This window comes from Opisthocomus hoazin, chromosome 14 (assembly GCF_030867145.1).
Source record: "Opisthocomus hoazin isolate bOpiHoa1 chromosome 14, bOpiHoa1.hap1, whole genome shotgun sequence".
Classification (NCBI taxonomy): Eukaryota; Metazoa; Chordata; class Aves; order Opisthocomiformes; family Opisthocomidae; genus Opisthocomus; species Opisthocomus hoazin.
The window spans coordinates 21,392,856-21,406,060 of NC_134427.1; the positions used below are offsets into that span (position 1 = coordinate 21,392,856).

At 44.5% G+C, this 13,205-nt stretch overlaps 1 protein-coding gene across 3 annotated transcripts in view; it reads left to right on the forward strand.

Moving 5' to 3' along the window:
* The first annotated feature begins 3,775 nt into the window (after nucleotides 1-3,775).
* ABCB7 (ATP binding cassette subfamily B member 7) overlaps nucleotides 3,776-13,205 on the forward strand; it is a 44,389-nt gene continuing 34,959 nt past the window's right edge. The window contains exons 1-5 of one of the 3 annotated variants that reach the window (XM_075435259.1): nucleotides 4,231-4,358; nucleotides 4,451-4,576; nucleotides 5,230-5,371; nucleotides 10,459-10,536; nucleotides 12,162-12,248. In XM_075435259.1, coding sequence (XP_075291374.1) covers nucleotides 12,195-12,248 — 54 coding nt within the window. In that variant the 5' untranslated portion in view covers nucleotides 4,231-4,358; nucleotides 4,451-4,576; nucleotides 5,230-5,371; nucleotides 10,459-10,536; nucleotides 12,162-12,194. Of the gene's footprint in view, nucleotides 3,944-4,230; nucleotides 4,359-4,450; nucleotides 4,577-5,229; nucleotides 5,372-10,458; nucleotides 10,537-12,161; nucleotides 12,249-13,205 lie in introns of those variants that run through there. The other 2 variants (XM_075435257.1, XM_075435260.1) reach the window with 2 other exon arrangements.

The following is a 13,205-nucleotide window of genomic DNA, read 5'->3' on the forward strand; positions in this document are numbered from 1 at the left end:
GGAGAGGCAGGGTGCGAGGAAATGCAAATACGCGGCTGCGGGTTTCTGCGCACCACGAGGGCCCAGCCGTCGGGCTGATGGCAGAGACGACGTGGGGAGCTCGGCGGCGCAGGCCGCGCTTCAGCCTGTGACGCCGGCCCAGTGTTCCTAGCCCGTCGAGCTCTTGGGACGCGCTGCGCCGAGTGTCCCACACGTGGGTAAAGGAGCCGTGAGCTGTGGGTAGAGGAGCCCTGAGCTGCGGCGTCGCAGTGGGTGACACAGCTCCAGTGCCTCTCTGCTGGAGATCCACGAAACCACTCGGCAGACGTGGATTGTCAGACTTCACGGTCCCGTTCTGAGACAGCTGGGTTACCGCAGCCTTGGCTTCGCTGAGGGCGGTTGTACGTGCACTGCCTCGGGGACAGAACCTGTTACGTGCTTCTCAAGACCCCAAACCTGAAGATGGAAAATGTGCATTTGGTCGTGCTGTTCATACTCTAGTACAAGCTCACACTATTTGTCTACTACAGTTTTAAGGTTTTGAAGCAAGCACCAACTGCGTAAGAAATCTAGTCCTCTCCTGAAACAGGAGGAGGAGCGTTTAACGTTCTGATGGAACATTGGAAAGGACGTTCCATCGTTCATCTAACACAAAAAACACATCAGCAGACTGCTGGAGAGGAGGCGATTCATTCTGAAAAAGGGATTTAAAGTGCCGAATGCTAGCAGCTTAGCTGACAGATAGCTCAGCGCTGACTATACCCAACGCTGGAAATATTTAAGATGGGTGAGCAATTGGTAACGACGCCTGAAGGAAGGCGTGCCGGAAGTAACGGGATCAAATTAAACAAGCTAAAGCTTGTTTAAAGCTAAAGGAAAGTTAAAGATAAATATCTGGCAAATTATTGCCACAATGGAAATGTGATAGCATAGTTGGTATCCCCTCACTGAGAATTAAAATGGCTGAGACACGAGCAAATTATCTGCACTGAAAAATCTAGCATTGCGTATATATGTGTATACCCACAATATCTGATGGCTGTGTGGTATTTGGTGGAAAATTTTATAATTAATTATTTTAATATTCCATTATCATGAACTGAGCAAAAAATCACCTACAGAATTTCCATTTTCTGTGCTAATGCATATCGTGTTGTTTTTTCCTACACTTTTAAGGCTAGTAAGGTACTTAATATATTTGATATTAATACTTTCCCTGCAAATTTTGCCACTTCACTTTCACCAGATGGCACGCTTTCTGGCCACCTCACGCTGCTACGCTTGTAGGTGTGGGAACTGCCAACGCTCCAGGGCCACAAATCGCAGAACTGCAAATGCCGATGCTGTCACACCCGAGCGTGCGCTGCTGACTGCGGCTGGAACGGAGGCACCTGGGTACCTTTACGTGTGGAACGACACGCGAAGGACCAGCCCGGTCACATAACTGAGTGGTGACAACATTCACTGCGGTGAAAAACAAGCCAGGAACTTACATAGCACAGACGGAGCAATGGTGACAACGATCAGGCTTTATCAGCTGGCATCTGTCACAGAATCGAACACCTGAAATTAAAGACACATTAACACCAAGTAACAGAAAAGTATTCTTTTTTCTCATGTTAGTTACTATTCTGCTTATTTCCTAACTACTTGTGTTCTTTCGGTCAATGCAAAGGGTAAGGCATTGTTTCTCAGAGGCAGCACCTGGCACTGCGCTGAGGATGAACAGAAGTGTTCAAGGCTTTTTTCTTTTCCCAAACATAAAGCCTGAGAGAAAAGGCACAGGAATGACTGGCGGCATGCAGGGGCATTAGGAACGCCATGTTGGTTGGCAGGATCATCTCTGCCAGCACAGGCTGCTTCAGCGTGCCTGGTTAGATTCAGTGAAACAAAGCTCTCTGCGTAGCTGACCTCCATTCCCTGTCCTGGTGTACACCGGCAACCTCCTTGCAATCTCGGCGAGAATTTGCCTCTGCACCTCCGGCCTTTCTTCATTTTCGTAGCGTTCTTTGTCAGCGTAGGACATGTGGTACTGGAAGCAGAAGTCACGAGAGGAGCAGTTACCCATGGGCAGCAGAGATAATATCTCAAACACAAGAAAGTTTGGAAACGTTTTTATCTCCCACCGCTTCTAATGAGATTAATCTAACATGAAAATGTATTTGTTAAGAAGACAAATAGAGAGAGTAAGGGCTGGACAGCCGGGATACTATGTGATACATCAATAAGAAACGCAGCAGTGAGATAGCACTAGAGCTATGTCGAATACTGCGATACCACAATTCAGGGTTCTTTTATCCACACGCAGGATGTGCCATGTGGCGCATGTCCAAATACCAGACAGGTATGACATAGCTGAGAGCATGGGCTGCAGGCCGGATCAATCCAGAATGCCCGGTACCTGCAGATGTACATAGACTGCATGCACGAAGGCTGTCTCAGCAATGCATGCAGAAACATTTGAAATCACTCGAAAGATGCTGCAGTGTCGGCCAGCCTGTCTGTGCAGGCTATCCCAGGCAAAGGGTCACGATGCCCACATTTTGCCTGGTCAAACTCCCATGTTGAAAAGGGCATACTGAAGGACACGGATGTATGGAAGCCGTAAGCCTAGAATTTCTGTTCATCCTCCTGAATGATGCCACTGGGCGGCACTGTTCAGACCACGCTCTGCTGAATGCAATTATGGTGAAGAATTAGATTAGTGACAGAGAAATGTCACCTCTGTCGTTGAAAGCGAACCCTGGTCAGAAGGAACGTCAAAGCACAGGCTAGAGAAAGCTTGCCTCATTAAAAATCAGCGTTAAGCCAATTGTCCTCTTCCTTTCTGTCTGTCTTTTTCCCCCCACAAATGAGCTTACAACTCTCCGTCAAGGCAGGAGCATCAGTAGTCAAGCTCTGGTAGCTTTGAAGAAATCTTTACGTGATGAAAAATGCCACACAGAGCATTACGGCTTCCTCACAGCTCGGCATGCTGATCAGGCGGGAGTACATAAGCTGTTGGAAATGTAACCCATGGCATATCTCTATCTTCCTAACTATTGCTGTGTTATTTGGATCCCAGAGGGGCTGTGGCTGAGCGGTGTTAGCCAAAGGAGTTCTCCAAGGCAGCTCGCAGCTTCCCCTCTGGCCGGGCTCCCCTCATGGCTGGGGCCCCCGAACCCTGCGAGGGGGACTTGAGCCGGCTGGGGCCCCTCTTCTCGTCTGACAGCGATGTCTGTGTCCGGCTGCACGGAGAGAAAGCGCAAGAGCTTTGGAAGAAGAGCCCTAACTGAAAGAGAGAGACTTTATAAAGCTGCTGCCTGGTACGAGCGATGCTTGCAGCCGTGTGGTTTGGGCTTGAAGACGCCGCTTCACAAGGATGCCTTTATCTGTACGGTCAGGACAAAAAAATCCTCCTGAGGAGGTGACAGCTCGGGAAGGGCTCGGCCGCTGCTCAGCTCGGCAGGGGAGCGTGCCCGTCTCCCGCCATGGCAGGGCTGAGGAGAGCCTGGGCGCGCTCCCGCCTCGCCGCTGCTCACCGGCCGCACTGATCGGCCCCGGCGGGCGGGCAGGCAGGCAAGCCGTGTCGCCGCAGGAGATGGCGGGCGGCGGCAGGGCGAGGGCTGCCAGGGCGGGGACCCTCATGGCGAGGGCTCTCAGGGCCAGGGTCCTCCTCAGGGCGGCGGCCCTCAGAGCGGGAGCGCGGAGCGAGGCGCTGCCATGGCGACGCGCCCCGCCTTCTCCTCAGGGCGGCCGCCCCGCCCCCGCGGGTCCGCCGGCGTCCCACAATCCTCTGCTCTGCCGCCCTCGCAAGATGGCGGTGCTGGGGGCCCCGCGCAGCCTGGTGGCAGCCGCCTCACGCAAGCGCCGGCTGCTCGCCCTTGCCCTGCTGCGGCCTCCGGCGGCCGCCTCCGCCTCCGCGCACGGCTGGCTTGCGGGGAGCGGGCGGCAGCGGGCCCGCGGCGTCCCGGGGAGCGGCCAGGTACGTGGGGGAACCGGCCCGGCCGAGGGCGGGCGGTGAGGGGCTGAGGAGAGGCGCAGGGCCCCGCCGTGCTGCCCCCGCCAGCCCGGTTCCTCCCCGCCGTGCCCGGCTGTCAGCCGTCGTCTCCCGGCCGGCGGCGGGGGGGGGGGGGGTCGGTGCCACCGCTTGGCTCCCGGCGGGGGAGCCGTGGGCAGAGGGGCCGTGGGGGGGGGCCTTGGTCGTGGCTGATAAAGCCTTGGGCACGGCTGGGCCTCAGGCTGAGCCGCTCCCTGCCGGGTGCCGGTGGCCGCTCTGGCTGTTTACGGGGCGTTCGGGCAACTTTTTGTGGACGAGCATTGAGGAAACAACGGCTTTGGACGGGTGCGGAACGCTTGGAGGGACAAGAAGTTAGGCTGGCAGCTAATTTTGCCCTTAGGTAGGTAAAGGAATTTGAAACTGGAATTCTTTCTGTCAGCGGTGGAAGACTGTAACGTGTTCCAGTGGATTATTTTTTTTTGTTGTTGCAAGTAAAGAATTGAGCGCGTATCTCAAATTGACCGAGTCCAGCGTTCAGGAATTCATATGCAATTTTCAAAGTGAGCGAAGGAAGCTTGTCACAAGGATTAAGTGAATGAACTTTCCCTAAACTCTCAGGTAGCTATTTTTTCTGTTTGATAACAACCTTTTTTTTCCCCCCCCCCCCCCCTTTTTGACCCCCCGAGTACCGCTGTTCCTGACTAGCTGTTTGTTGTCGCCTGCCTTGATTAGTTACTGCTGACAGGCAGAGTTCTGTCACGGACTACGGTTGAGTTCCTATTACTGAGTGGAGGAGACAAGCAGGACTGAAGCAGTAAATTTTGGGGAGGGGGTTCTAGTTGGGGGAGGTGGTTCTAGTTTTGAAACTTGAGCAAGACAAGAAGCTGAGAGTTGGAGGTGATGTAAACCAAATATTTTTCCTGTGTATTTGGAGATGTTAAATATATCTGGGTACTCAGTATTGTCCAGAGTTCCTGGAAACTCACTTAGTGAAAGTGTTAGTGAATATCAACATAGTACACTGTTGTCCGGATGTATTAATTATAACCTGTTTTCCTTTGGAATGTTTTTATTTTCACGTGAGAAGCGCCAGTGCTTGCTGAGAAGTTTTAATTGCTGCATGTTGCTAAGTGTCGATTTGCGCTAGATTTTTCTGAACTCAAAGGCCAAGGCTGTGTCTGTTGTACGTATATATGTGCTCATCTCTTTGGCATTTTAGTTTCTAGGCATTTCTGTGTTAAAGGGAGTAAATTATGCTTTTTTTTTTACAGTCTGGTGATTAATTTTTACTTCACTTCTGCATCAAGCTCTGTTGGATGAAAATCTGAATTAATTACATGCACAAGCAAGACCTTACAGTTTGTTAAATAAAAACTTTGTGCCACATTACGACAAATAAACAACACATTTTATGTGAGTTGTGCACGTTTGCTTGATTATTATCTAGTAAGAGGCTCAGATTTAGTGTTCTGGAGTTTTTGGTTATAACGTCCTTCAGAATTTTCGGACTAGCTGACATTTTTTTTAACATTTAATTAAATTTGCTGATGGAGGAAAATGCACTGTCCTGCAATTTCAGTTTTCTTTTTTTTTTTTCTTCTTCCCATTTTTCAGTTAGTTCAAGAAATATTGTGCCTGCACCAACAGTGTTGTTGTATCTCAGATGTGAGCTTTTTTTAAGCTTACAATTAATTGTAAGCTGAATTATATTATAATGCGATATATGTATTTTCTGTGCAACTTAGTACAATGAGATCCAAATATAGTAGAGTTGTTTGGGTGCTGTTGCGTTGCAGATCCACGTCTTTCTTCCCTCATGCTTACATTTTTCAGTAGTTTTGATCAGAGTCTTGCTTTTCTGAGTAATGAGTTGTATACTGTTTGTAACTTGGAGAGGAAAACAGATTTATGGAGGGGAAAAACAGGTGTCATAAATATTGTGAAACTGTGATCAGACTCCCTTTCTTGATACTGAGATCAGTTTGTATTTTGATAAGTGTGGCTCCTTCGGTTCACCCTCCGGCGGCTAGAGTAGTCAGGGGTTCATCGTGTCAAAAATCGTATTTTGAATGTAGGATCTCTGCTGAGTAGTAATAGAGAGAGTGAGTGTGTTGGATGTGGCCTGCTTGGTACTCTTTGACAAGTAACCAGACAAAGGCTGTATTTTTTTTCTAGGGAGCTTAGAGATTTTTTGTGTAGAACAGCTTGCCTGCATCCAAAAGAAAAGCCATGGCAATTTCTATCTGACCTAAACCTTAAATGGAAGGAAAATAGCATTGGACTGAAAAGGTCCAACAGCCTTTAACTCAGGATAATTATTTTACTAGGAATTTGTGTAAGTCAAGAAATACACTGGGGAGTTTCTTTCAAAGAGGACTTTGGCAGTTGTAGAAAGCAGGGCTTTGTAAATTATTATAACTGTAACAGTAAAAAAGAGAATAGACTTCTTTTTTTTTTTTTTCCCCTTGCATTATCTTGCCCTTCCAGCTGCCGCATGACATGCGATAAAGAACACGTTCTTCTACATAATTTAGTAATATCCCTTGCTCTGGAAGTGGTTGTAAGAGAAGCTTCAGGCATTTTTGTTCAATTTATTTGTATGTTGCTTTTTTTGTTACCTGAAGCCTGGTCTGTTCTGTAAAATTATACTGAAGTTTATTGTCCAGACGTCATTTCATATGTCCATGCGCATTGCTAAAATCTCTTTTCTAGACTCTGATGGTGTAGTTGTACAGCTTGATGCATGGGAACTATTAATCAACAGTCTCCGTTAGTCAACAGTATTTACTGACAGATATGTGCTTTGTAATGCTGTATTTGAAATTCTGTGAATTTTCAGAATCCCTTTGTAGAAGAAGTATTGCTGCTGAGCAGATCAGCAGTCCTCTATGTCTGTCTATAGACATTGACATCTAATAACAGTGAAAATTCTTGTGAGGAAGGATGTATAATGAAGTAGAACAGATACGGGAAGTTGATCTGAAAGTCATATGGGGAATATGAGGGGGGTGCAGGGGAAGCACCGCTCCCTGTGGTAGGGGACGCTGTGGGGATGGTCTGTGGGTTTTCCATGTTTTACCAAAACAAGCCAAATCTGAGGGTGTATTAGTAAGATGTTACAGGGGAAACTCCTTAAGGTATCCTTTTGTTAACCTTCTTGGTTTCCTTTGCTCTGGATGTGTGTACAGAGCAATTGCATGTTGGCCGTTGTTAAATGTAACTCCAATTGAGTTTATATTGCTCATATTGGTGACAGTTTAGTCTATATTTGTACCAGAATATTTTCACCCTTTCTCTAATCTTCCTCTGCTGTTCCCTATTGATTTTTTTCTTTTCTTGCTTTGCAAACTCGACAAAATTAGCAGTGGGACTTTAATACTGCACAGGTACTTGAATCCTACCTTCAACTATCTTTTCTGCTACAGTTTGAAAAAACACCCCCATTAGAATAGCGCGGTATGTCTGGAGCAGTGTGTAACATGGTCTAGAGAGAAACTCTTAAGTGTGGATTTGACCTTGGGCAAATGTGTTTAATCCCTGTTGTTTGTTGGTGTTTATAGTATTTAAACTACCAACATTAGTCACGACACTTCAGCAATATGACTTTCACGTGCAGTCAGTACTAGACATCTGTTTCATCCTGTAGAGTATATAGAATCATATCCAAAAACACATTAAAAGAACATAGTGGTGCAGAGTCAGGCATTTGAAAGTTAGGAAATGCCAGAGTTAAAGTTCCCTGCATAATTTCTGAAATTTGGAAATAAAAAGGACATGCTCCTTCTGCTTTAAGGCAGTAACCTGCTACTTTTATCTGTTGCAGTAAGGGCCAAGTACTTTATCTGTTGCAGTAAGGTTCAAGTATGCCTGTCCTTTGTCATCTTAAATCTGTTGGGAAGGAGTCGCAGTGAGGGAGTCCCGAGTCTGCCTGCAGGATATGTGGAGAGTGCCAGGGTAAGCTTCAGTCCCACTCATCTGGGCAGTTTTGCTAATAATACTGTGCTGGGCAGAGGGCTTAACGGTGAATATGTTGTTCACCTTGTTTAATTCTTTATTTCTTTGCTGAGACTTGATTTTTAGCAGAAGCTTGGGAGAGGATTGAAACCTCCAGTCTTCCAGGCTCAAGACTGAAAATAAGAACAAGTTTTCCTGTGTACCTTGTGCAAATCTTTTCAACTTTTTGCTGTATTGATTTCTGAACCACATGACAGTTCATAGCTTCAGTCAAGTACGCAGACTGCCTAGCACAGTAATTGAGACCATATCTGCTGGCGTTTCAGTGGAAGTTTTTTGTAATGTTGTTTATCTCATACGTCAGAAGAGAACTTTGTGAACTTTGGGGTCAAAGGATATGAATTGTTAGTAAGGTATTTTCATGACATCCTGTGAGGATGTCTAGGAGAACAGTAATTAGCTACTTTCCGATAGCTCTTGGAGCATCAGTTGTCTGTTGCCATGTACTAGGAATATACAACAACAAAGTGCATTCCAAGTTAAATAGCTGAATTTCAGTTCTTGCAGTACTCAAGGTTTTTTTCTTGCAGGCCAAGCAGGAGAGAAGGGTATTGCTCAGGAGAGGTTCCAGCTGTGTTGTCTTAAGAGAAGCCAAAGCTATAGTTGTGAGCAGTGGTTCATCAGCCTCTAAACTTCTCTTCGGCATGGTGTCTTAACAGTCTTTTATCAAAATCATGTGTTTAAAGAAGTGTAAATGCTGCCATAAAGATGCTGAGGCATTCGATACACTGACTGCACTCTAGGCTGGGGGAGACAGGAACTCGGTCTCATTAGTGTGAATTCAGGACTAGTTGGTATTGAGCCTCTCGCCCTGAATTGTGTCTCTGCTATAAATTCTAAACTGTCGTGGTTCAATCCCTACTTCTGAGTGGCCTCCGACTGGTGAAGCAGGTGGAGTTGTGTTGACGTAACTGCCTTTGCTGAATTAGAGACCGCTGCCGCCGTTTGTATGGGTTGTAGGACCTGCTTTGGTGTTGGATTCTGGGTACTTCCCGGGTGCAGTGATAGTGGTTACTCCTCCTCTCGCTTGTTGGTGGGAACTTCTTTGCAAAATAACCATGCCTTTGTAAGGTTACGTTAATTTGCAGTAACTTGGGATGTACTGAGGCGTCTTGAAGTCCTTCTCTTTTTGCGTTGTATTTTCTGTTCATGAAAGGGTCACTGTTTGTATGGAGGGCATATTAGTGTAGATGGAATCCTCTGTGCTGACATGAAGCTGTAAAGTTATGAGTGTATCTACAGTGAAGTGCTTTATAAATGCAGCTCCTTTATGTAACCTGGGTCTTGGAAGCATCAGGGCAGTTCACTCAGGCCAGTTAGCTCTACCAAGTGCAAAATGTATAATTATAGTGTTTATTCTTTGTATGTAATGTCATATAATGGAAATGTTTGAAATGAGCAGGTCCCATGTGGTGACTTGGGGGGGGAATGATCTTCATTTTCTTAAAAATGACTAAATTGTATCTTAGGTTATGTGTCTTAGGACAAGAGCAAAGGCATGTTTAAGGCAAGATATAAAATACATGACGGTACTTCTGTTTGTCAAGGTTAAAAATACCCTTTTTTGTGATCAAGTTCTTTTTTTTTCCATTTTGACGTGTGTCCTTTGCCTTGGGCTGATGAGCAGTTCTTTTGCTGTTTTACTCTGTGGTAGGGATTTTTATATAATATGAGGTGTATGGTTAGTGTTGCAACAGAGCAGTAAAAGATGTAACATTGGATGTGACAAAGATGATGCGGCACCATCACTGCTAACCGAAAGAGAGGTCCCTGTTTCAGCACTGGGAAGCGCTGCCAGCTAGTCCAGCGAAGGAAAACAAATGGCCCTTTGAAACTCCTACGGAAAATTAATTGCTTACGAAGTAACATGTAAAGCGTGCTCAGTTGGTGCCTAGCAGTGTATCTGTTAAAGATGCATTGACAGATATGTGAATATTGGGTATCTCGTGTCCTGCTTACCTAAAACTTGTAGTCAGCCATGCTCAGATTCCCGCTGGTCCCAGTGCTTCCCAGTCAGGAGCTGTAGCTTTGATTAGCCTTGTGGTCTGTGAGACAAGCACGGCATGAGCTGAGCTAAGAGGACTTGGAAATGGCAGAACCTGTAAGAATGACAATTCATAATGAAAAAGCAGAACAAAAGAGTATTTGAAAGAAGTCAGAAGACAGCCTGGGAGAAAATTAAAACGAGAGGAAAGGGAAAACTTTGGGCTTTCATGGTACAAAAGAAACGAAGTCTGGTGGGAGTGGGAATTCAGGGAAGGGAAGGGTTCGTTGTCACTTAGCATTTTTGATGGTTGAATCTAATTTATTTTACAGCTGCTCCCCACCAGTTTTCTCTTTCTGTGGTCAGTTGTTAAAAAACAAAGCCATCTGCAGTGCTTTCATGTTATGGTTGTTTACGTAAACTAGGTGAATATTCGCTGAATGTGAAGTGCACGTTCTGCATGACTCCGTTTTCACTCCCCCCCCCGCTTTTTATTATGTAGATTCCACCAATCTGCAAGCAAAGATCATGGCACAGTCTGGGGGGAGATTATTCAAGGCCTTTGTTAGAGGCTTCAGAGGTGAGTATAAATTGTTTTTCTCCCTGCTTGCAGGTCAGAGGAAATTCAAGCCCTTGGAGCATCTTTCAGTTTAGTCTGCTGGGTTTTTTTTTAATTTCACTATTTACAGTTTTGAAGTGCAGCAGGTTAAATGGCAATTTATGTTTCTGCCTCTAGAAAAGGAGATAGCTTCGCTTAGAAGCTGCAGACTGTTGCACTCTGCTCAAATCTTTTTTGTTTTTCTGTAAACTAATAGTAATACAGTAACTTCCAAAGAACAGTTCTTAATATATGTAGGTTTTGTGTGTTGATACTGAGATTTGTGTTGTCAGGCATAGAAAATACCAATGCATAGAAAGCTGTGAGTTTTCCTGGAGTGTGTGGGGCTTTATTACTTCAAAATTCTGCTTAGGTTGTGGAATATCAAGAAACCCTGGAAACTTATTCACATCATTCTGGGTGTCAGGATGTCAGGCTCTTGCTCCTACAAGGTCTGCTTGCGTTAACACTAATGTAAACATGAGGAAGATGTAGTTTTTACTGTTCACAGAATGGTGACACATTTCTAAGTACACACTTTACTGGAGTGAAGCTAGGAGATGTATTTGTTTTTTGTTTTATTACAAAAAAAAATATAACCACCCATAAAACTAACTTAAGCAGCTGAAATCTTCTGAGGGTCATTGTGGCTTCAAAGCGTGAAATCTACTTAGAATGTTTTTTATAATGTTTTTCTTTAAAATAAGAAAAGTGGAAATTTTGATTTGGGAAACCCTGAGGTCTGCTATCAAACAATATACACAAGATGAGATTCCTAGGGAGCTTTTACATAACTTGAACCCGGAAATTGTCAACGTGTAGCAAACCTTCTAAACAAAATGCAGACTCTTTCAGAAAAACTTCCATTGTTTGTGGCAGGCGCTTTGAAATTGAACTTGGAGAAATGCCTAGTGGTAGTGACTTAGTACTTTCTAGTATGTATACGTGCATTAATACTTTCAGAAATTTTCTCTGTATTTATTTAGCAGGGAGTCTTGGCCACATGCTAAGAGAAGTGAGCAGTTGTTTTTAAAAAGCAGGTTCTTTTCCTCGCTGCACCTGTACGTGCTGTACATGGGTTGCAGCAGGGGCTCTGGACTGGGTTAACTTGTGTCTGTTGTATGGCACCAGTAGGTGATAATTTCTTGACAGAAAAGTGTGAAGCAGATTTATCTATCTATTTTGCCCCCAAGTAAGGTTACTCTTTATGTACATGGAAAGACTATTATTAAGTGTGTTCCATTTCATATATTAATGTGCCTGAGTATGGTTATCCTCCAAAACTTCAATTTCTTTTCGATGTTCTTTAGTCCCCTCTTCAGTTTTTAGGTGCCCCTTTGACTGAAATATTTAAGGCTCTGTTATCTTTGCCTCCTGCCTGCTTGGAATGTGCTCTTTACTATACTGCTAGATTTCTAGTCCCTTTCTTACTGTTGTTTCCTTAAGCAGGGGAAGGTTTTTTAGAAAGAGGTAGTATCTTTTATTAAAACAAGCTGATACAGGTGGAGGATGAGGGAGGGGAAACAGGCCAGTAATTCTTCTTTCTGTTGGCTTTTGCATGCATGTTTCCTGAGGTTCTTGCAAATTGACTTTTCATTTTCACACAGATCCTCCCGAGGTGGCGGCTGATAGAAAGGAGAATGTGTTGGCATGGTCATGCAGGTGGAGGGCTTCACACGGATCCAAAGGAAGGGGTAAAAAATTGCTTAATTATTATTGCTTTTTAAGTAAAAAAAAATGTGATCAGCTCCCCCCCGTCCCCTCCCAGGACCCCAAGCAATGGTTTGTGAAAAACTGTGTTACTAGATATGTGAATACTGTAGCAGAGTAAATATTGTTTAATTGTCGATGTAGGCTGACTAACTCTTAAATCACCAAATGTTTGTAACAACTGTGTTAAGATGCTTCAGTTTTTTTACTAAGAACACAATCTTACTGTCACACACTCCTCTGAAGTTGATCTGCATTATGTTAGATTTTTTTTCATGGAAAGTATGTTCGTTATAATTTATTGTGGCTTGTTATCCTTGTTTGTGACTGATATTTCCCTGTGACTTGACATTCAGAATAGTAGAAATCAGCTTGTGGATAGGAGTCAGTGCATCAGTTGGTAAAATTGTGCATGAAGGGGGTTGAGTGAGAGGTAATTAAACTGCATATATTTTTACTTGGATTTAATGTTAATGCATCTGACATATTTTGACTGTATTTATATTCAGGAAGCACATATTAAAATAATTATGATAGCTGTGTAAGGAGAAGCAGTATCTTTTATTAGACCAAGTGATTACAGTTAGAAAACGAGACAAGCTTTTGGTTAAAACAACACGATATAAACTTTGCATGATTAAAATTGCAAAATCAAAGCTCTTGAGTTTATGTAACTTTCATTTTCTCACCTCCTGTGCAGGCTTATTTCTGATGCCTTGTGTATTTGCAGAATGATTCTGTGATGATTGTAACTTGTTCAAACTTGGGTGGGTTCTTCTTAAAACTGGTGAAGACCATGTTGATGACAGACTGAAATTTCAGTGCAGAATCCAGGTCTCTTCAGGGCTGGTTTGCTCATACTTAACTGTTCTGATGACATCTTTCCTACAGCCTCATTTGTAAAGAAACTGAAGAGTTAAATCTTGGCTTTCCTCTGGAGT